Source organism: Schistocerca serialis, chromosome 6 (assembly GCF_023864345.2).
Source record: "Schistocerca serialis cubense isolate TAMUIC-IGC-003099 chromosome 6, iqSchSeri2.2, whole genome shotgun sequence".
NCBI lineage: Eukaryota > Metazoa > Arthropoda > Insecta > Orthoptera > Acrididae > Schistocerca > Schistocerca serialis.
In genome coordinates this window covers 146,535,026-146,560,467 of record NC_064643.1, presented here as the reverse complement: position 1 = coordinate 146,560,467, position 25,442 = coordinate 146,535,026, and the positions used below count along the sequence as shown (strand labels likewise).

Below are 25,442 nucleotides of genomic sequence, written 5' to 3'. Positions count from 1 at the left end.
TCGTCGATAAACATTGAGCGTACTGTACACAGTGTACAGAGTAAAATATTGTACCTCCCTTCAACATTACACATGTTACGTTCTAAATTTACTGTATGTGGTTACGTGAAATCGATCCCGTGGTCAATAGCGACAGTAGTCTGCAACATTAAACATTAGCTCACGTTGTATAATACGAAATCTATCATACTAAAGGTTGGCGGTTGTCATAAATGAAGGAACGGATAACTAATTTATAAACAAAAGAAAATATGAACACTGTGATAGTATATATTTGGCAGTTAACATGCAATGCAAACAACAGAAGAATGGATTTGGTAGATAACTTTGTTAATGTAGAACATAAGATACATTTTGCAGCTAACATTCTGTATGGACAAAATACTGAAGCGCAGAATCTTTGACACAGCAGTGCAGGGTTTCAGATAGATTCTGATGAAAACATGGCGCGTTCGGCACGCAGTGGAGTGCGGAATCAGCAGCGCGAGATGTTGGGCAGCGGCTTTCCGTCGCAGTTTCTCCTCCAGCCGCTCCAGCCACGAAAGCCGTGCTGCTGGAAGATCTTCTTGGCACACCGCACGTCGTCCGACAGGTTGTTGTTCAGCAAATCTGCACAAACCAACCAGCAACTTCAGTTCATCAGGATGAAGCAGATAAGATAGGCTAACACAAATATGTATCTAGTATATAACGAAAAAAACATACTGTTAAGACAAAAAAAGATGCACCAACAAGAAATAGTTCGAATGGGATGGAAATCTGTAGATATGATGTACGAGGGTTACTCCAAAAGAAATGCACATTATTTTTGTAAAAATATAGTTTTCATTCTGCATTTGTGAAAGTTTTACGGTGAGTAGATACATCCTTCCCGCTTGTTTTCAAACTTAGTTCGACCTGTTCCCGTGAGTGGTGCCGTCACAGCATGTCTTCAAGATGGCTGCTACACTTAACGTTCGTTAGAAGCAACGTGCTGTCATAGAATTCCTGTGCTGTGAAAACGAGACAGTGGGAAACATCCACAAGAGGTTGAAAAAGGTGTATGGAGATGCTGCTGTCGATCGCAGTATAGTTAGTCGGTGGGCAAGCAGGTTACGTGATGAAAGCGGGCACGGCAATATTGAGGATTGTCCTCGCAGCGGCAGGCCTCGTACTGCACACACTCCAGACAATGTGCAGAGAGTTAACGTATTGGTGACTGCTGACAGACGCATCACAGTAAACGAATTGTCACGCTACATTGGGATAGGGGAAGGAAGTGTTTGCAGAATACTGAAAGTGTTGGCGTTAAAAAAGGTTTGTGCCAGGTGGGTTCCCAGGATGTTGACAGTGGGTCACAAAGGAACAAGAAAAACGGCATGCAGCGAACTTTTGGAACCGTACGAGAATGGTGGAGATGAATTTCTTGGAAGAATTGTGACAGGTGATGAAACGTGGCTCCATCATTTTTCACCAGAGACGAAGAGGCAATCAATGGAGTGGCATCATGCCAATTCATCCAAGAAAAAAAAATTCAAAACCACATCTTCTGCTGGAAAAGTTATGGCTACGGTGTTTTTCGATTCCGAAGGACTCTTGCTTGTGGACATCATGCCAAGTGGAACCACCATAAATTCTGATGCATATGTGACGACCATGAAGAAACTTCAAGCTCGACTGGGTTGTGTTCGACCACATCGACAAAAGCAGGATGTTTTGCTGTTGCACGACAATGCACGGCCACATTTTCAGTCAAAAAACCATGAAAGCGATCACAAGACTCGAATGGACAACAATGAAACACCCGCCTTACGGTCCTGACCTGGCTCCATGTGACTATCATCTCTTTGGGAAACTGAAAGACTCTCTTCGTGGAATAAGGTGCGAAGATGATGACTCCCTTGTGCACGCTGCCAAACAGTGGCTCCATCAGGTTTGTCCAGAATTTTGCCATGCGAGTATACAGGCGCTGGTTCCAAGATGGCGTATGGCAGTCGAGAGGGATGGAAATTATATGGAGAAATGAAAATATTGTTCCTAAACGATGTATATACACATTGTAAAACTTTCAAACATGTAGAATAAAAGATGGATTTTGAAAAAATAGTGTGCATTTCTTTTGGAATGACCTTCGTACATGTACAGACAAACAAATGATAACAGTTTCAGAAAAATTACATCATTTATTCAAGAGAAAGAGCTTCACAAATTAAGAAGTAAGTTACGCCTTGGTCCACCTCTGGCCCTTATGCAGGAAGGTATTCGGTTGGAATTGTTTGATAGAGTTGTTAGATGTCCTCCTGAGGAATTGCGTTCTGAAGTGCGGAGAGATCCGGCGCCCTTGGTGGCCAAGGCAGGGTTCGGTAAGCACGGAGACAGGCAGTAGAAACTCTCGCCGTATACAGGAGGGCGGTATGTCGCTGAAATGTGAGCCCAAGATCACCTGCCGTGAAAGGTAACAAAATACGGCATAGAATATTTTCGACGTACCACTGTGTTCTAAGGCTGCCGCGGACGACGACCAAAGAGCTCCTGCCGTGAAACGAAACGGCACCAGATACCATTTACTCATGGTTGTCGTGCCGTATGGCGGGCGACAGTCAATTTGGTATCCTACCGCTGTCCAGGACGTCTTCAGACACATATTCGCCCTGGAATCTCATTGGCTCGGGTAGAATTGCTTTCAGTGATTAGTCCAGCCTCGAACTTAGTCCCCATGACCAACGATGACATACCTGTTGTCTCCCGGACAGTACTGGTCAAGCATTGTGAGTGTCCCCCGCGTTAAGAACCGACAACCAGGAGTCTGGGGTGCCATTTCATGTCATGGTAGAACCCCTTTAATGTCATCTGCGGCACCATTACAACACACCGGTGTGTGGACGATATTGTACGTCCCGTTTTGTTGCCATTCATGGCAAGCCATCATGGGTTTACTTTTCAGCAAGATAATGGCCGCCCGCCCACGATGAGAGTTTCTTCTGCTTGTCTTCATGCTTGCCTACTAAGGTCGTCGCGTCACTCCCCAATTGAGAACGTTTCGAGCATTATGGACAGGGCACTCCAACGAGCTCGGGATTTTGACGATCTAACTTGCCAATTGGACAGAATTTGGCATGATATCCCTCAGGAGGACGTCCGAGAACTCTTATCAGTCAATGTCAAGCCGAATAACAGCTTGCATAACGACCAGAGGTGGACCAACACGTTATTGACTTGCCCAGTTTGTAAAGCTTTTTCTCTTGAATACGTCATGCATTTTCTGAAATTGTAATTTGTTCGTCTGTACATGCAATCACCTCTACCCTTTTCCGTTCCATTCGGATAATTCCTTAGTGGTGCATCATTTTTTGTGTCTCGGAGTTTATGTCGAGCTGCAGTTTTATAAAAGGTACAGATGACATCGTGTCTTAATTTTCTGACGTAGGCAAGTAATACCTGAGCTGAAATAAAATACTTGCAGTCAACGACATTCCTCAGAATTCAGGTGTTCGAAATACTTGAAGCGCCAGAGAAACTGGTATAGGTATGTGTAATCAAATACAGAGACATCGAATTAGGCAGAAGACGGCGCTGCGGTCGGCAGCGCCTTTATAAAACAACAAGCGTCTGGCGCAGTTGTTAGATCGGTTACTGCTGCTGCAATGGCAGGCTATCAAGATTTAAGTGAATTTCAACGCGGTGTTACAGTTGGTGCACGAGCGATGGGACACAGCATCTCCGAGGGAGCGATGAAGTGGGGATTTTCCCGTACGACCATTTCACGATGTACCGTGAATATCAGGAATCCGGTAAAACATCAAAGCTCCGACATCGCTGCGGCCGGAAAAGATCCTTCAGGAACGAGACCAACGACGACTGAAAAGAAACGTTCTGCGTGGTAGAAGTGCCACCCTTCCCCAAATTGCTGCAGATTTCAGTGCTGGACCATCAACAAGTGTCAACTTACGAACCATTCAACGAAACATCATCGATATGGGCTTTCGGAGCCGAAGGCCTACTCGTGTACCCTTGATGACTGCACGACACAAAGCTTTACGCCTCGCCTGTGCCCGTCAACACCGACGTTGGACTGTTGATGACTGGAAAGAAACATGTTGCCTGGTCGGACGAGTCACGTTTCAAATTGTATCGAGCGGATGGACTTGTAGGGTTATGGAGACAACCTCCTGAATCCATGGACCCTGCATGTCAGCAGGGGACTGTTCAAGCTGGTGGAGGCTCTGTAATGGTGTGGGCGTGTGCAACTGGAGTGAAACGTGATACTTCTAGATACGACTCCACAGGTGACGTACGTAAGCATCCTGTCTGACGACGTGCACCCATTCGTATCTATTGTACATTCCGACGGACTTTGACAATTCTAGCAGGACAATGCGACACCTCACACGTCCATAATTGTTGCATAGTGGCTCAAGGAACACTCTTTAGACTTTAAACACTTCCACTGGCCACCAAACTCAACACACGTGAACATCATTGAGCAAATCTCTGATGTCTTGCAACGTGCTGTTCAGAAGAGATCTCCACCACTTCCTACTCTTACGGATTTGTGGACAGCCCTGCAGGATTCATGGTGTCAGTTCCCTCCATCACTACTTCAGACACTAGTTGGGTCCATGCCACGTCGTGTTGCGGTACTTCTGCTTGCCCGCGGGGGCCCTACCAGTTTCTTTGGCTCTTCAGTGTATATGAGTCAGAGGAAATGTCCTCAGACTTTAAGAAGAATGTAAGAAATCCTAATCCATGGAAGGAAGTTGCTGGCAGGTAAGAACATAACAGAACCATCATGATCGCGCAACACTGATCGAAATTACTTACTGAAGAAGGGAAATACTAGCAGAAGTCGACATCAGCGAAGATCGGTTTGGGTTCTGAAGAAATGTTGGAACACGCGAGGCACTTATTGTAGAAGATGGACTGAAGGAAAGGAGACCTACACGGATAGCATTTGTAGGTATAGAGAAAGCTTTAGAAAGTGGTAACTCGAATACACTCTTTGAAATTATGAAGTTAGTGGTGATGAAACATTGAGAGCGGAAATTTCTCTAAAAGTTATAGAGAAGTCATACTGCAGTAGAAGGATATGAAAGGGAAGCGGTAATTGAGAAGGGAGTAATGCCGAGGTTGCAGCCTATTCACAATTTCACAGTCGTATAGCATCTCTCTGGTGTTATACAATGCGTACTTTCTCGCGGCGCAAAGAAAACCGAGAGAAGGTCTCGAAGAGCACGAAGAAGGAATAAAAACTTTGAAGTTTGCCGATGACTTTGTATTTCTGTAATAGACGGCAATGGACTTGGAAGAGGAGTTGAATGGAATGTATGGAATATTGAAAACTGTGTGGTTCAAATGGCTCTAAGCACTATGGGACTTAACATCTGAGGTCATCAGTCCCCTAGACTTAGAACTACCTAAACCTAACTAGCCTAAGGACATCACACACATCCATGCCCAAGGCAGGATTCGAACCTGCGACCGAAGCAGCAGCGCGGATCCGGACTGAAGCGCCTAGAAAACTGTGTGTAACATGGCCATAAACAAAAGTAAAATAGTTTTAAAAGACAGAAGTCGAATTAAATCAGTTCATACCAAGGAAATTAGATTTGGAAATGAGACGCTAAAAGTATTAGGTATGTTTTGCTATTTGAACATCAAAAAGTAGAGGGGCTGTAAAATGTTGACTAGCGATAGCTAGAAAACCGTATCTGAGTAAAAGATATTTGTTAACATCGATTGCAAATTTATAAACAGTTCAGACAAGAAGAGAGTAGAAACTTTTGAAATGTGGTGTTACAAAAGATAGTTGAAGATCAGACGCATATATAGAATGACTAGCGAAGAGGAACTGAGTCGAATTGAGGAACAAAGAAACTGATGATAACATCTTGACTTACAGAAGAGATCGGTTGACAGAACAAATCCTGGGGCATCAGTCAGTTTCGTAACGGCAGGAAGAATGTGGAGGAAAATTGTAGAGAGAGGCCATGGGCCTACTACCGTAAGCAGATTGGAATGGATGTAGATTGCAGTAGTTATGCAGATATGAAGAGGGTTGCGAAGGATAGATTATCGTGCAGACCTCCATCAAACCAATGATCGGATTGAAGACAAGTATCTCAGGTATGGTTCATATGTTTATTAATATTGCTTTCCTATTAAATGCTCAAATTGTTGGCCTTGATCAAAGATGCAAGCTATAAGCCAGTTCCAGGCAGACAGTATTTAACGATGAATTACTGCAGCAAAGGCCCTTATATTAGGAATTCAAGTCTTCAAGAGTCGTTGGTATTTCTGTGTACATTTCCATTTTCTTGATTTTTTTGTAATAGTGTTTGAAAATACAGATAGCGAGGTAAGCAAATGCAATGAGTTTCTTTAATGTCTTAACGATTTCATCAACATAACTACGTAACAGTTGGGCAATGCATTGGCGGAGCTGTCACTTGCACTTAGGTGATTCATCTGAAAAGATTTCCGACGCGATTATAGCAGCACGACAGAAATTAAGACATTCTGAACGTCGAATGGTAGTTGTAGCTAGACGCCTGAGACATTCTACTTCACAAATCGTTAAGGAATATCCACAGCGTCAAGAGAGTACCGAGAATACCAAATTTCAGGCATTACCTCTCACCACGGACAACCGAGTGGCACCGCGAGACCGCTACGGTCGCAGGTTCGAATCCTGTCTCGGGCATATTTGCAGTTGTATACCTCTAACACATATACACTCTCAGACAACAAAAGCGATGCACCACGAAGGTCCTATCCAAGTGGGACGCAAATCTGTAGATGAGTCGTGCGTGTACCAGCGTGTATACGCTCCGGGAAATCCGGGAAAAAATTGGGAATTTTTTCATGCGGGCGAAAACCGGGGAAATCCCGGGAATTATTAAGAATTCCGGGAATTTTTCATTGTTTTAGTTTTCAGTTAAATTTTTGTAGTTTTTACTGGTAAGAGCTGATACTCTAACAAAGAATTTTACTTTAGCCTGTTACTGCAATATAATACTGCAGCAAAAAAAAAAAAAAAAACAAAAAAAAAAAAAAAACGAGGAAAAAAATTAATAAAACTTAGGTTGTAAAGGAAATGCGCCATTTACAGCAACAAAACACAGCGCTCACACAAGCGCCTGCCAACAGCAAAATGTGTCAAAGGCTTTAGGACGATGCAATTTGCAATACTTCATAACAACAAACTGCTTCCGATAGGCGTGACGTGACAATTGTTAACATTAGGTTCGTTTGAGCAGTTGTCAGCGATCTTCTGCGCATGTACGGTTAACCTGCGCATGAGCAGTCCCTTCTCCCGCGCCTGTTTACTTGAGGTGCGGCTGTTAGCTGTCTCCAAGGTAACTTTATAGACACGAGCTGTATTAGCAGTAGCAACAAGCAGCCAGATGCTATCCGGAAGCATTTTTCTGGCGCAGCAAAGCTGCCAGATTCGCGCATGCGCAGAGCAGTCTGCATTTTAGTGGCATGAGGAGTACCTCCACGTGAACCGTGTTTACGTTTAGTGATTTTGCTATTTCCTCTCGGTTTAGAGCTTTCAAGAAGAAAATTGATTTCTGTGGCAGGGAGCTATAAAGGGAATTAAAATATTCACGAAATTATTGATGGCTAAAATGTGTTATTAGTTTGCATTCTGATTTTATTTTATTTACAGGTTTTTGGCAGTCGGGTATTAATTGCCTTGCAGAACAATGAAGTTATTTTTGTCGATTTGCTTAAAAAGCTTGGCTTTAATTAATCTTTTCCGCAGGGGCAGTCAATTTATTTGAAACACTTTGGCTAGTGTCAACTGTTATTTTGGGGACGTATGGCATTATGCCATAATAAATAACTAAACATGAGGTAATACAGAACTGGTACCCCAAGAAAATTTGCATTCCGAAAACCACACTGAAAAGTTTAGTGTAATCTTGGGACCTACTTCTTTGTGAATACACGAATGTTATCTTTAAATTGAATTATGCATTTTAATATGGTTTACGAGATTCCGATGCTCTTGTAGTATCCTCTGATGTCCTGTTTCGTTTATGACGTAATTGTAAGATCTCTTAATGCCATATACGTACGAACATGCGGGCTACCTACGTCATCATAGCTGCGCAGGCACAGTAACACCGTTTTCTGACGCTCCCTGGCAACTGCTGAAACGAATTCTAACAGGTAACGGGAAAATATTGTAATTGGTTGTTTTAAAAGCGTTACTTTCAAAGTACATTTTATTATACGCAATAAGAGTTATGTAACGTGTGGGAACGTGCTTTGAATTTCTTAATTTATAGAGCGTTTGATTTTCATTTAAAACTTAACGCCAGCCTGAGTGGCTGAGCGGTTCTAGGTGCTTCATTCTGGAACCGCGCGACCGCTACGGTCGCAGGTTCGAATCCTGCCTCGGGCATGGATGTGTGCGATGTCCTTAGGTTAGTTAGATTTAAGTACTTCTACGTTCCAGGGGACTGATGACCTCAGATGTTGAGTCCCATAGTGCTCAGAGCCATTTGAACCATAAAGCTTAACACTATGAGGGCCAGCCACTTACAATTATTTGGAACCTTGCAGACCAGACATTTACGTCACTACTTTAAATTTTACTGGCACATTTGTGTGATGTATCGAAGTGTAACACACGCAAAAAAGACAAATTTGTATGTGAAAGCTTAGCTTTCCTTGTAGCTACACTATGTACATTAATTTAAACCATAAACATTACCTATTTGTGTGTTCGCGCTGCTTAACAGTGATGTTGCTTTAGGCTGGCTGACTACATCACGTGCCCTATGGTCTGAATCACTACGTTTACATGCGACACATCTTCCGAAAGACGTAAACCGAAGTTCGGAAATCGTTTTTCGCTGCTGTAGTTACACGTTAAGGTGTGAGGTGGATTTGCTAGCCCAGTTAGCTACGGCGCCTGGAGAACAACTGTTCAGTTTCTGATTTAGTCAGCACAATCGCTATTTCTCTTCAGTTAGACGAGTTGTAAATAGTCTAACATTTCTACTTATCGTTCACTGTACAAAAAGCCACTCCGTCCATATTACCCGAAAATTTTTAAAAATAAGACGGAACCTGACAGCCCAAGCACATTTCAAAACCGGTTGCGTTTACATGGGAGCGGAAATCGACTGCGGAATTGGAAAATCGGCAACCAGAAGCGGATTTCCAGAATCGGTTTTGAAATGTTTACATAACAATCCAGGAGCGGTACTGGGAGATCTGGTTTTGGGAGCTCCATGTAAACGCGATGAATATCTGCTATCATCGGGTGGAGAGATAGCGTGACATGAGCTATGACTGACTTAGAAAAGTGCATCGCGACTTCGATTTCGATGCCTCGGAAACTAACGTTCTGTGTTTGGTGGAATTGGACTATATGCGGCATACATGTTGCTGCGTATCAAAGACCTTTCCGAAACGCATTTTTTTTCTGTTGTTCGTTTCCTAAAGTGGCGGGAGTTTCTACGCTGGTGTATAAAACGTTAACCATTCAAAGAATTGATAAGTTTTACGATCCCGAGGGAAAGTATACTGTAACTTAACACGGAAAAAGCGTATTTTCACCTGGGAGAAAGTGCATTTTTTAACCGGGAAAACCGGGAAAAACATGGGAATTTTTTTCCCTGTCGGCGTATACACCCTGCGTACAGACAAACAAAAGTTTACAGTTTAAGAAAAAAATGGATGATTTATTCAAGATAAAGAGTTTCACAAATGGGAGGTAGTCGGCCCGCCGGTGTGGCCGAGCGGTTGTAGGCGCCTCAGTCTGGAACCGCGCGACCGCTACGGTAGCAGGTTCGAATCCTGCCTCGGGCATGGATGTGTGTGATGTCCTTAGGTCAGTTAGGTTTAAGAAGTTCTAAGTTCTAGGAGACTGATGACCTCAGAAGTTAAGTCCCATAGTGCTCAGAGCCATTTTAACCATTTTTTGAGAGATAGTCAATAACTAGTTGGTCCATCCATAGCCCTTATGTAAACACTTATTCGGCTTAGCACTGATCGATGGAGTTGTTGGATGATTTCCTGAGGGATAAAAAAACGCAGTTGATATCCGTTAAACCCATGGCAGCGCCATCTAGCGGGCCAACCATAGCGCCATCTGGTTTCCCCCTTCAATCTAGATAACTTTCGTTCTTTGTAGTTTTTTCATTTGACACTTATTTCGTGAGATATTTGGCCTGGTCACGATCAATGGACCACCCTGTATATACGGCCCTGGTGACTTCGTCTTTGACGGAACATTACACTAATGCCGCCTGGGGGTGGTAATATGTTATCTAGCCGAAATATCGCGCTATATGGACAACGCCTCCTCAGAATAGAGACCGAGAGAACGACGTAATGTAGTGTGGGTTGGTGATTGGTTGGTTGTTTTGGGGAAGGAGACCAGACAGCGAGGTCATCGGTCTCATCGGATTAGGGAAGGACGGGGAAGGAAGTCGGCCGTGCCCTTTGAAAGGAACCATCCCGGCATTTGCCTGGAGCGATTTAGGGAAATCACGGAAAACCTAAATCAGGATGGCCGGACGCGGGATTGAACCGTCGTCCTCCCGAATGCGAGTCCAGTGTCTAACCACTGCGCCACCTCGCTCGGTCGTGGGTTGGTGATATTAGAAAAAGTGCCGGAGCAAAATGGATACTTGCCGCTGAAGGCTTTAGTCCTTAAGCTGGCAGTGGAAGACAAACAGATGACGATATTTTTGGAGCCTACCACCATGCAGTGATTTATGAAATGGACGCCAATTATATTGCTGTTTTTGCGCGCTATGTCAAACACATGTTGTTTCTTACCTTCACATTTAACACGGCATTCACCACCCACCCTGCCGACGCCACACCAGTGCTTGCTGCTGATCTGTGGAACAAAAGAAGTCAACAATAAAACAGATACCGTACTGACAACTAGAAGTAAAAGACAAGTGGGCGAATAGAATTTCCACATGGACACAGTTGTCAGCTCACCTGGAACAAGCCGTAGCTGTTGCTGCCGTCATTGTTGCGGGGTCCCTTCCTGTCAGTTCTGCCTCCGCTCGCAGACTCCACAAGGCATACCCCTGCACACAAGATAAAGCCTGAACCCGTTACTTGTCGGGGACAAACGGATGATCGACCTAGTCTGTAATATTAGTATACACCTTACGTAATTTGGAAATACAGCGTACATAAGTCAGTCTCAACTGTTGCTTCACTGGCAGATCTAACGAAGGTGCTGCACGGGAATAAAGAATTACTGAATGATTCTTGAGGCTTTTCTGGTTTGTCGTTGCAACTACAAAAATGCGTGATTTTTTCATCAGACGCGTTTCGGTTTATTGAGGTAAAGCACCATGAGTGGCCTGTAATAAAGTTATTTACATTTTAATTTGTTTTTAGATCGAAAAACAGTTCGTTAAGAAAAGGTAGATTTGCACTTACGGTGATTTTTCGGTTGATTTCTCGCTTACATCGGGAAATGCTCGCTTACATCGGGAAATGCGGTCTGCTAGCACATGGATGTTTTTCAGTTTTTGACACTGATAATTTTCGTCCAACTTTTAGATGTTCTGCAGCACTATGCATTCTCACACCACACTTTTATGCACACCAGTGTATTCTGTTTCTTTTTGTACTTCAAGTATGTGTTGTTGTTTGTGTGTTGTAGTGTTGCTATCATAACCTTTCCGCTACTTAGTCTCTGTTCTTCAACATTTTTTAAAAATTAGATTGTTGTATGTGTGTAATTCTATTTAATTATGATTCTGTGTATTCATGAACTGTGTAAGAGTAGAGAAGCATTAGCGATCTAGAGATTTTTTTTCTTTTTTAATTTTTAAAATTTATTTGTTGTTTTAGGGGAGAGGGAAACTATAATGAGTGGACATGAGTATATAGCACTGTGATGGAGTGTGAGTTACAGGAGAAGGTGAGGAACGAGAAATGAAATGAAACTGAGAGTCTGGGGAATGGGGTGGGGGTTGGAGGGGTTGAAGGGTGGAAAAGGCTCTTTTCTTCTTCATGTAATTTCATAAATTATTCTATATAGAGTACAGTACTACACAAAGACATAAATACTGTACACAAAAACATAAAAGTTGACACTAGAAGAAGAACAAGAATACACACTTTTTAGATGTAACCATAGGAAATGACAATAATAAACACACATTTGACATATACAGAAAACCCACAACAAGTGACATTTTCTTAAATGCAATTTGAAACCACCCACAGAACCATAAACAAGCAGCAATTAGATACATGTTAAACAGGCTGAACAGGATCCCCCAAAGCAACTCTAATTACCAGAAAGAGTTAGCCAATATAAAATAAATAGCATTAGAAAGTGAACACAGAGAAACAATGGTAGACAAAGTTAACCAAAAATTAAAGAGACAAATACTGAAAAAACTAATCAAACCATACTAACTCGTACAACTTGTATTACAACAAAAATATGGCATACAATGAAGTACCACAACAAATTCACTCATAAAATAGGAACCATATTCAAAAAAACAAGGCACAAACATTGCTTACAAAACAAACAGTTCCAGACAAAAGCACATCCCAAAAGTAAAATCAAAACCAGACTGTTACCAACTGTGTGGTATCTATCAGCTCAGTTGCCGAGATTGTGAGAAGATATACACTGGAATGACTGGTAGAACATCTAACACAAGATATAAAGAACACATCAGAGCATTGAAATATGGTGCAAATCATTCAATATTTTCGGATCATCTAAAAGAAGAACACCATAGACCACGCAGTATTGAAAACGATATGAAGATCATAAAAATCAGTAAAGACAGACACCTCCTCTCATTGCAAGAAATTTTCTACATACAAAAAGCATTAACACAAAATAAACAGTTGCTCAATGACCATATAAATATTGTAAACCAGACTCTATATAGAATTACATAAAGAAGAAAAGAGCCTTTTCCATCCTCCAATCCCTCCCACAACCCCCCCTCCCCCAAGACTTTCAGTTTCATACTGCTATATACTCATGTCCACTCGTCATAGTTTCCCCCTCCCCTAAAAAAATTAAAAACAAAAAGTTCTACATCGCTATTGCTTCTCTACTCTTACACAGCACATAAATACACAGAAACACAATTAAATTGAATTACACACATACAACAACCTAATTTTTTTAAAAAAATGTTATATGTCAAAGACAAAGTATCAGAAAGGTTATGTTGGCAACACTTCAAAACACAAACAACAACACATACTTGAAGTACAAAAAGAAACAGAATACAGTGGTGTGCATAAAAGTAGGTGTGAGAAATGCATAGTGCTGCAGAACATCTAAAAATTAGACGAAAATTATCAGTGTCAAAAACTGAAAAACATCCATGTGCTAGCAGACCGCATTTCCCGATGTAAGCGAGAAATCAGCCGAAAAATCACCGTAAGTACAAATTAACCTATTCTTAACGAACTGTTTTTTTTTATCTAAAAAGCAAATCAAAATTTAAATAACTTAATTACAGACCACTGATGATGCTTTACCTCAGTAAAGCGAAACATGTCTAGTGAAAAAATCACGCATTTTTGTAGTTGCAACGACAAACCAAAATTACCCTCAAAAATTATAGTGCAACTACGTACGCTATGTCCACACAAATGAAGAATTTGCTGAATGATGTTACTGTGAAAGTTGTAACGAACAATTTTTGTTTAGGTATTGTTTCTGTGCTGCATAATTAGCGTTTGTTTTATTCGTTGCTCTATTACTGGTGGATATTGTAGTTTCTGCAAAGCTAGGTGTGCTTTCGATGAGGAATTTAATATTTTCCCATAATCCGCAACTTCCGTTTTTCTCTTTCACGTCCATCCTCACTCTTTACTGATAACATTATACAGCGTATCCCAGTAATGTCGTGACAAACTTCGAGCGTTTGTAGAGGGTGTGTTAAGGAACAAATCTAGGTTAGGAATCCGTACCCGGAAACTTCATGCTACCATGCTACAGAGCGTCGTTGTAGGCTCCAGCGCCAGCTACTCGGCCACCCCTTCGGCAGCAAACGTAAATTTGTACGCTGACGGACCATACGGGGGACGTAGCCTGTGTCCGAAACCGTCATCCGCCGAGGCAGCAGAGCATCGCATTCGTAGGAGACGAAGCCTCCTACGAAGCGGCTAGTTCCACCTTCTCCACAAGCGATAGCGGTATCACTGAATAGCTGAATAACAAACAAAATTGCTAGATGTTCCGCCTACGGTCCACCAGCGTGCAAAGCAATGTTTGCTACGGAGGGGTGGCCTAGTTGGCAGGCGCTCGTACCTATAACTTCGACGCCCTGTAGCGTGGTTGCATGACGTTTCGGATACGGGTTCCTATCCTTGATTTGTTCACTACACCCTTTATAACCCCCCAAAGTTCGTCAAAATACTTCTGAGACACTCTGCGTATAATTATTTCATTTACAATATTGCATCTACATTATTCATGGTTGTTTGAATAGTTGGAACAAATGCTAAATGAGGACTCAAACTCCGATTCGTCTTTTGGTTTAGTACTGCACATTCTTGTTTCTAAAAGTGGAAACGAATTACCAACATGGTTCTAGGCGCGCAGTCCGAAACCGCGCGACTGCTACGGTCGCAGGTTCGAATCCTGCCTCGGGCATGGATGTGTGTGATGTCCTTAGGTTAGTTAGGTTTAAGTAGTTCTAAGTTCTAGGGGACTGATGACCACAGATGTTAAGTCCCATAGTGCTCAGAACCATTTGAACCATTTTTGAATTACCAACAAGACGTACACATGCACTTAATGGCATCTGTCCTCCTCCTCCTGTGCAATGCGTTCTGTGTTTGAATTATCGGACCTACACGTTGTTAACTATATGCCCAACGCAACAGGAAAGAAGTTGACTCTAATACCTGCGTCAACATACGTGTATGTATCAGACATTTTGTGGAAGCCGCTCAGTTTGTCGTATCTGCCTCAAGTGAGAGTTTAGGTGTAAGTAGTGGGAGAAATGACCACGTATCTCCGCTCTGGCTTGCATTGTGTTTAAAGCAGTTGAATCTGCAACTCAATAGAGAACATAACTTTAGTAATACTTCATGTGGAATATATTAATATAGATAGACTGATATCAGCTCAACTGCGAGCCACCACTCAGATATACTATTTGTTTATAGAACGCTCCTTATAGTGCATTATTAAGTGGCATACTGGCCATTATCTCCGTAATAGCGCCATGCGCCAAAACAAGAAGAACATGTCTAGTAAACACGGGTTCTAAAATACATACCTTAAGGGCTATGTGTACTTCTTTATCCTCTATGAAACAGATCTCTTCTACTGCAAAGACTTCGGTTTGTCACATTTTAAAAGGAGGTACTATCGAAAATGTGCGGGAAGCGTAGGGTCTACAATGCATACTTTAAGAGCAATGAGCACTTGCTCAACTTCGCTTGCGTGAAACACGTCTCTTCTACAGAGCAAGTGCTCGTAACTCTTTAGGTATACATCTATGAGTTTAGAGCCCATGTTTACTAGACATTTTTTTCTTGTTGTGTTCCATACTACCTTCTCCCAAAGTACTGAAAGCAAAGAGCTTGAAGTAGAAAAGATGTTGAGAGGCACCCACATGCCTTGCTCATACTGTGGCATCAAGCAGTCAGGCCTGCAAGATGAGTGGTCTGCCAAGTGAGTGGATTCATTCTTATTTATCGAGTAATATGAACTCTCGTACTCTCAATTAAGTTACAAATTATCCTCCTGTATGAATAATACGCAACGGAAACGCACATCTGACTATCAGTAATTTACAGAACCCTGACTGTTCATTACGCACTGGCAATACCATATTTTCTTTTTGTCTTTTATCTAACGGCTTTTATCAACATATGGCCACTGCACTGAATATGAATGGCGCACACATTATAAATTCAGGACATCATGACAACATACAATTCGAAGGAAAAGTCCACCAATCTTTTTCTTTTCACTATCTTATTTATCCCGATAAATTCTATAACCTAAACACACAAATTCTATAACCTACAACAATAACACATGAGAAATTCCGCCCAGTGGGCATGGCTTTACCTTAGTGATTCTCTACCTTATGGTCTCCTAATTATTTAACGCTACAGTGCACTTTCTGGACAGGATGGTGGATCTTTTATTATTTCTCACACTTTGACTCTCACAATCATCATCACGAAACTTTCCTCCAGACCGAGCAGTACAAAAGGAACACGCATAACCCACTACCTCTGAAACTACCTTGCTACTCACCCATGCAAACCACACATACTTAAATTACATGACATACACCACACTACAACATGAAATACAACACACGGAATAGTCACAACATTATCACTTTCAGCTTTCCCACTTCAATTAATATTTATCCCAGTTTCACACAACACTGCCCCACTTCGTAATTCTACTTTCCTACTATGAACTCTGGAGATATATGCACGTCTTCCTGTGCAATGCAAGCCTAGTGGCGTTGCTGGATAGACGTCTGACTCACCTTGTTTCTCTCTCGAAGTATTATAGTTTGAATCAAGCGTCACACGGAAACATATCTCGCAAAGTAATATTAAGAACATAGTCATCACACACACGAGTCCTCAACTGATACCATGGACAAGTACTTCTCTTTATCCTTTGTCTCATGCACAGATTGAGACTCACACAGTACTCACCACGTGGAAGTACTCGCCTCTAATTTCAAGTCCTGCACACGCTATTTCTTAAATATTTCAACTTATAGTACACTCGCTAGTAATTCAGCTTAACTTAAGCACACGGAAGTATTTCAACTTATTGCTACACGTGGTTTCATTGTGACCGTTGGTCACTTCCGAAGATTACTACGATCCCATTAATATTACCTGCCTGACATTTATTCTCCCCACAAAAGTTCCTGAAATAGAGAAATTATTATTTCAAACTACTCTTAAATATTCCACATGCATACGATATCTCCAGTCTTTTGTCTTTACGGAGCACAACTAAGACAGCTCTTAACAGCACAAGAGCCAGCGGCAGAGTGCTGAAACATGGCCGTTCTTCAGGTTCTCTCGCACCTCTGTCGAAGTGGGGGAGCGCCTTGCTACCGTATTGGTCAGCAACATTTCAGGCCCTCAAAGGTCAGGTAAATTTCATCTCTTTGGTCCCACCAAAGGTGGCCAAAGGATCGTCTCAAAGATGATCATATATTCACATTCACTATCTGCGGTTAGCAGACGACCATACATTCATTCATTTCACAGATCTCACCAAACTGGATGTAGGGATTTATTTTGAGGGAGTGCACATGTGATCAATTAAATAAATAAATTGACATTCTTTCCCACACTGGTATCCAGCTTCGCTGTATTAATTGAAATTGAGTTATTTTACAAAAAAATGTGTTGTCCTGACAAAAATAATGAAGTATGTTGTACCTATTTTCAGTGTCGGGCGGTACTGTACCCTTTCAATGTATTTCACAGTATCGAAGATGAACAAGTGATCATAGATCACAACACATATATGATCGTTCTTTCTCTCTCGTAATTCTGCATATGCGTCCACCATTCCCACGTCAACAACACTCACAAGAGACTCGATTACTACATTCTAAATTACATTCTGCCTCTCCTCATAACCACAAGTGCTTACGCTGAGACCTCCATTGCTGTTAGACGAAGCAACATCCAGCCCCGGCTCATCCGACAAGTTAAACATTTCCCCAGTTTCAAGAGCAACCTGACTTATCTTTTATATTTTCACGACAATGTGCAGTCTCTGAATTAGTGCCCAGCTCCTATACACGTTCTAACCCTCTGTTTCTTCTTTTCTCTCTCTCCCCGCTACTTCATTTTGCCTCTTTTCTGATTCTTTCTTCCTCGTTGCAAGTTTTATCTTCCTACTGCAAGTTTTATCTTCCTACAGCAGGCATTAAAATTTAACAGTTTATGAACTCCGATTTATAGTAGTTAATTATTGCACAGAAATGCACCGACGAGCCAAAACATGACTACCTGCTTAATGGCGTTCCACCTTTGGAATAGTACTGTTGATATATTTAAAAATATCGGTAATCCGATATACGGATATTCGAAAAAATATCATTATTGGCGCTCGATACATCGCAAAGAAGTATCGACATATCGGCGAAAAAAGTATCGGCCGTACTTAGTAAATATACTGCCGATTTTAGAGCTGTATATTTAAGTACTGATTTATTATTAGATATTCTGTAAATCAACAAGCTAGCAGCCAGCCTACCCCCTTAGAGCAAGATTTGAAGAAGAAGAAGAAGAAGAAGAAAAAGAAGAAGTAGAAAAAAAAGGATGCACGTTCAAGCTTGGTAACAATGGTAACTGCCTGTAAATGGAACAATAAAAGCTGTCTGTTTCGTCACACATCGCATTTGTCTGGAACACTTCATGTTGACGATTTTTTTTTTCCCTGCAAGCGCCAGCGACGTAGCAGTTGTACTGTTAAAATTGTCTGGTGAAGCTAAACTTGGCAACCGGGAGCCGCTCACATGTCTCCTCCCACCGCAAAGACACTTTTTGAATTTAGATTTTTGTTCGTCATTTTCAGCAACTGTTTTTGAAGAATGTCGATGTGAAGAAAGAGCACAGTAGGTGCGTTAAAAATTGAAAAAAATGTTTTTTAACGCAACTGGTGGGCTGTTTCTTCACATCGGAAATCTTGTTATTCCATTCACACTGCCCCCCCCCTTCCCCCCCCCCACCAGAGAGCAGTCAGATTTCTTCTTTTGTAGCAGATATAATAATTGCTTCACACAGTCAAGCAGAAAGACTGGACGTGATGGAAGCTCAAACAGAACTAAGACAGGTGTGGGTCTCTAGTTCACACTCTGATAGTGCAGCTTCGGCTCCTGGCACTCCTACAGTCGGCAGACGTTGCTTGCTTTGGGACTATGAGTGCGATTTTCTTTTTTTTTTTCTCCAGATAAGTTTGGCGGCAACGTTTGGTGGAGGAGGGTGCTCTTGTTTCCAAGTGTCGGTTCATACTAGATCACGGATATATGTAGCATTACAATCTATTTCTGGCCAAAATTTAATTACTTGATTTGCAAATGTTGGCATGTGGATCTGAGACATTGAAAATATTTCTTATTAATCATCATACGGTGATGGTGAGTGTTTTAAGCTATCCATCTGACTTAGACCCCCCACCTAAAGCTTTTTTCCCTGTCTTGTCTCCTGTAAACTGTTAAATAATTAATTTTATAGGGTAGTGCAAGTCGACTATTTCTATTTCCCGCCATTTTTCATGTCACAATTCCAACATCACAAGAGTGGACTATTTTTCTCGTGCAAACAAGTTAACCACAGTCGTGCATTTCCTACCAATTATTAATTAATTAATTAAATTAATGTTTACATAAATAAACAATTTATTGTTTGACTTTACCACCTATTTCATGTCATGAGATCAAATGGTTCAAATGGCTCTTAGCACTATGGGACTTCAACATCTGAGGTCATCAGTCCCCTGGGACTTAGAACTACTTAAGGGGATACGGAATCGGATTTTGGGTTAAAAAATCGAATTTTTTTTTATTGGCGTATTATATTCTGCCATGTTTCCTCTTTAAAATGACGTATCATACATAGCTCTACTACAATTATAACTATTTTATTTTTATATATTTGTGAGATCGGGTATTGCGCTTTAGTTATACACGTCTCTCGTGGCTGACCATGAACTTTTTGGCAGTACCTTTAAAGTGACATGAATTCAAATATCCCGGTTTCCAGCGACTATTTATACACTAGTTGCCCGAAAATGTTTCTCTCTGGTTTCCTCAAGTTACTCTTTGACTTTGTGGCGGGACTGTTTTGTAAACAGTGTGATATAAGAAAGTAGTTGTTGTTGAGTTATTTCGTATTTAGTGCTTCATTTTTCGCAGTGAAAATGCCTAGAGCTAAAGCAAAAGTATTTAAAAAGCGTGTGAACTGGCAAAAGAAAAGAAATAATGATTCATTAGCAAAGCAAAGCAGTTCATCATCATCACTGTTGGAAAATGTGAATCCACTTATTACTGATTTGCCGAACGAACTTACACCAAATGAAAACAGTGCTTCTCATAAAAAACTAAGAGATTTGGAAGAGAAATATAATTTACTTGATAGAGGGAATGAAGTTTTTGAACTCATTGATACGAATATATTGTGTGAAGCTCTTGAAAACAGTTTGTGCTGCAAAAAATGTCATGGAAACGTTTCTCTGAAAGTAGAATCCCATGTTGGCCTGGCTGCCCAGTTTAATTTAATATGCAGTGTTTGTAAATACAGCTGTAAGTTTCCAAGTTCGGTTTCAGTAACTGTAAATAATGGATACAAGAAAACTGAACTTTATAGTGTAAATATTAGGTTAGTTTATGGATTGCGAGCAATTGGTAAGGGCAAAGCAGCTGGTGATATGCTATGTGGTGTTCTAAATCTTCCAAGTGCACCTTCAAAGTTTGAAGCTTACAATTATGTACCAGGATCTGCAGTTGAAGATGTAGCACAGAAGTCAATGCAGGTTGCTGTGGAAGAAGCAGTGGAAGAAAATGACGGCAGTCGTGACCTCACAGTGGCGTTTGATGGCACGTGGCAGAAAAGGGGCCACACCTCCAACAATGGTGTTGTAACAGCAACTAGTGTTGATACTGGCAAGGTTATTGATGTTGCAATAATGTCTAAATACTGTAGGTGCACAGGCAGGCTGAAAAATGAACACAGTGATGACTGTATTGCTAATTATTATGGTAGTAGTGGTGGCATGGAGGTTGCTGGGGTGAAGAAAATTTTTCATCGCTCTTCACAGTGGTATAATGTTCGCTATGTCAAATATCTGGGAGATGGTGACTCTAAAGCATTCAAAGAAGTTTTGGAAAGCAAACCATATGGGAACAGTGTAAATATAAGCAAACTTGAATGTATAGGACATGTGCAGAAGAGAATGGGTGCCAGGCTGAGAAGGTTAAAATCAGTTATGAAAGGGAAAAAACTAGATGATGGGAAAACCTTGGATGGCAGAGGAAGATTGACTGATTCCATAATAGACCACATTCAGAACTGCTATGGCCTTGCAATCAGGCAAAATACAGGCAATCTTGAAGAAATGAGGAGAGCTATATGGGCTTTATATTTCCACACCGCATCCACGGATGAGCATCCACAACATGGTTTGTGCCCCAAAGGTGAAAACAGCTGGTGTAAATACAATAGGGGACTAACAACAGGAGAGAAATACATTCACCACCACAGTCTACCATCAGCCATCATGGCAGAAATAAAGCCCATTTTCAGAGATCTGGCTGACAGAAGTCTTCTGATGAAATGTCTTCACGGAAAAACGCAGAACCCCAACGAGTGCTTGAATAGTGTGATATGGCATCGTCTCCCAAAAACAGTGTTTGTCGGAATTAATACACTACATTTTGGTGTGTATGATGCTGTGGCAACCTTCAATCTTGGAAATATAACTAAATGCCAGGTCCTTCAAAAGTTGGGTATGTGTGTTGGTTCCCGTACGGTACGTGCTATGTTCTTTTTAGATCAGCACAGACTAAGGCATGCTGATAATATAATCAAGACATTAGTGAAAAAAGCAAGACAGGTGCAGAGGGGTGCCAAAAGAAGACTTGAAGATGATTATGAAGACTGTGAAGGGGGTATTAGCTACGGATCAGGAATGTTTTAATCTTCTTTCTCCGTTTCCCGTAAGTTTACTTTTTACTTCATCTAGGAACATTATCTCAGGTACTGGTCAACCTAGAAGTCTGAAATTTTTATGACGTAGTGACATAGGTCCCTATTACATACTGAAACAACGATTTTTTAATTACTTGATTTACAAAAGACTTAGGGGTGATAGTCTAGTAAAAAGCGATGGAAAAAATTTACTTAAAAATAAATGTACAATATCTCTGTAAGAAAATACTTTGACAATAAACTGTTGTTTCAGTATTGTTGTAACATATGAATGCACATACAGTAAAATTTTTACCTCTCTGTCTCCAGTAGTTTGTGAGAAAATGTTCCCTATAGTAGGCATATATTAACATTGCGGGGATAGGTGATTCCGTATCCCCTTAAATCTAACTAACCTAAGGACATCACACACATCCATGCCCGACGCAGGATTCGAACCTGCGACCGTAGCAGTCGCGCGGTTCCGGACTGTAGCGCCTAGAACCGCTCGGCCACCGCGGCCTGCTCATGAGATCAGCACAGTCCAGTAACTAATCACAGACTGAGTCTTTTTCCTACCAATTTCCAGACGGGGAAGGGGAGGGGCAATTGGAGAATTGAGTGGAGGCCTGCAGGATTTGCCAGGAGGGGGAAAAGTGGCTCAGAACTGAACTGGGGAGGAGTGACAAAAAATGCCCCTTTTCCCAAAGGGGAGGGAGAGGAGGGCAGGATGGGGGGAAGGAGGGGTGGTTTCTCAGAAGGACAGTTTATCTTCAGGAGGTCATCAATCACACCCAGGAGGTCACAAATCAATTAGCAAAACAGCTGGTTAAGTGGAGGGAGAGGGCGATAATTTGCCCATGAATGTTTGTAACACTCGCAAAGAAATTGCACTAAAATTGGCTTCGCCCCAGTACTAATGTATATATGGATGATCGGCTGAGGATAGGAACTGCTGTGTTCCCTGACACTGGTCGTGTCCTAAGGCTGCACTATGTTCCTCGGTATGGCACAAATACTGCGGTGTATTCCAGAAACATCTTACCTTCGTTATCTGCAACCGACACCTGCATGGAACGCACCAATTGTTTATAAACATCCTTCCTTTTGAGCTGAGAACTCGCTCCTTATAATCCCAAGACTATATGGACATATTTAAGTTGGAAAGAACTTCTACTTCCCATCTCTTTCTGACCAACATAAGTGGTGACTTCATCAGCACAGTCAGACACGTATTACACCGTCCATTACATAAATGTGACTACCTGTTAACAGCCTGAACAACCGCCTTTTTCATCACAGATCGCTGTGAGATGTGCTGAAAGAGAGTCAGTGATGTTCTGGAAGGACCGACAGGCACATGGCCATACCGACTCCAGTGACGTGACCCTGTGCATTAGCCTTCTCAGCTGATTATCCATGGCACAAATAGCCTGAGCGAGGTGGTCCCACAGATTATAGACGAGATTTAAATCCAGAAAGTTTGGTGACCCGAGCATTGTGGCGACCTCTTCCTGGTGCTCTTCGAACCACACAGGTACACTGTGAGCTGTGTGACCCATTGCATTGTCCTGCCGGTAGATACCATCGTGCTGGGGAAAAACAAATTGAACGTAGGGGTAGACATGGTCCCCAAGGATACATGCATACCTGTGCTGATCCATGACTAGATCACCCTGTGAATGCTCTCTGGCCTGGACACTTGTGACAATTGTTGTAGAGTGTTTGCTTTCAGAGGTTTCACGCCGTATATGTCCATGGTCATCTGTCTGATGGATTATAAAACTTGATGCGTCTGGAAAGGCCACCGCCGGCCGGTATGGCCGAGCGGTTCTAGGCGCTTCAGTCTGGAACCGCGAGACCGTTACGGTCGCAGGTTAGAATCCTGCCTCGGGCATGGATGTGTGTGACGTCTTTAGGTTAGTTAGGTTTAAGTAGTTCTGAGCTCTAGGGGACTGATGACCTCAGATGTTAAGTCCCATAGTGCTCAGAGCCATTTGAACCAAATGAAAGGGCACCTGTCCCATCTCAGTGATCGTCCAGTTACGGTATTGGCGTGCAAATTCCAGCCTTCGTCGCTGATGAACAACAGTCAGCATGGGTGCTTGAATCAGCCGCCTGCTTTGGAGGCGCATGCGCAGCAACATTCAGTGAGCAGTCGTTGTTGGTAGCCCCTTGGTTCATCTTGGTGGTCAGTTGCTCACAGCTGCACGTCTTTTCACCCGTATACACGTCGACAACCATTGTTCACCCCTATCATCTACGGCCCTTGCTGCACCACTGTTGCCTCGGCGCTTGTTTAGCATAGCGCCATTCTGTCATGCATGGAATATTTTAACCATGGTGGCACACGAGCATTTTACAGATTTATCCCTTTCGAGAAAGTGCTTCCATCCTTGGTTCGAATGCCAATGATTATGCCCTTTCGGACGTCATATAAATCACTCAAATTTCACATGACCACAACGATTGTATGGTGTCCTGCAAACTCTCCCCCCCCCCCCCCCCACCCCCTTTCCACGGATAAGCCTTATATACCCTCCGCTGCTAGTGCTGCCACCTGTTGCACGTTGACGTCGAACATGGGCGGTGGTCACATTACCGTGACTGGACCTTGTACAATCAGGCCGCTCTTTCTACGTTGCAATGAACTTCGCTGAAATGTCAAAAGTTAATGTGGAGCTATTAGGCAGTTTCTTGAAAACATCTGAACGTCCAAAAATTACATCTAAATATCAAAGTTTGCGACAAATATTTCAGTAAAATTAGTCTGATAGAAACAGCTTTATTCAACAGGAGGGATGATAGCACTCAGGCTTAAAACTTAAAAAAAAAAAAAAAAAGATTTATTTTATCAAAAATGTGGTAGTTATTGCTTGAGAAATATACAGTATCGCCTCACTTTTTTCGCCAGTTCCTAAGTTACCACACACTCTTCTCTAAGTGTCCTTGCACGGTGGCAAGTTTCATCACAGTCAATCAACTCAGTGGTAATAAATAAGCGGTTTACCAAATACGCGGACTTGTCAGATATGTTTAATTAATTACGATCGCCATCAAAGTAGTATCCATTTGAGTTCTCACAAATGTATATTCGTTCCTTTCGCGAAACAAAAACATTCTCCACAGGTTCAGCTTTTCTGCCAATCCTTACAGCACGTTTGTAGTAAGCTGCTGCTCGACTCCTACTAAGCTGATCGATATTCACGACTTCTGTCATAATGTGAAGGCACCAGAAAAGGTTAGAAACTGCGGTTAAAACTGAGGGTGAAACGACACCAGTTGCGTAGATTTACTAATGACATTGCCAACCCCAGTGGAAGTGAAGAGGAATTGCAGGACATGTCGAATGAAATGAACAGTTTACTGAGAACAGAATACGCACTGAGAATAAACTAGAAAAAAGTCCAAATATTGGGAGGGAAACATAAATGAGATTAACTATGAACATTATATCACAACTAGAGACAACGCAGTGCACGAAGCGAAGAAATTATTTTGCTTCGGAAGCAAAATAATACGTGACGGGCGAAGCAATGAGGACGTAGCTTATACATTAGCACAAGCAAAGAGAGCATTTCTCGTCAAAAGAAACGTAGTAGTATCAAACACGGGGCTTATTTAAGTACAGTGTTGTATAGAAGCAAATCGTGGGCAGTGGGAAAACGAGGAAAGAACAAAGTCGCAGAGTTACAGGCCTGCTGTTACACAAGGAAGCGGACGTTGAGCCAATTGCGGGGGGCTTCATCAAACCAGACAGAAGATTGATATGATGATAAAAAGCCGACTGA

At 42.0% G+C, this 25,442-nt stretch overlaps 1 protein-coding gene across 1 annotated transcript in view; it reads right to left on the bottom strand.

Moving 5' to 3' along the window:
* Positions 1-254: 254 nt before the first annotated feature.
* LOC126484698 (lysozyme-like) overlaps positions 255-25,442 on the bottom strand; it is a 31,254-nt gene continuing 6,066 nt past the window's right edge. The window contains exons 2-4 of the mRNA XM_050108294.1: positions 10,951-11,042; positions 10,780-10,843; positions 255-609 (exon numbers count right to left, since the gene is read on the bottom strand). Coding sequence (XP_049964251.1) covers positions 476-609; positions 10,780-10,843; positions 10,951-11,042 — 290 coding nt within the window. The 3' untranslated portion in view covers positions 255-475. The remainder of the gene's footprint in view (positions 610-10,779; positions 10,844-10,950; positions 11,043-25,442) is intronic.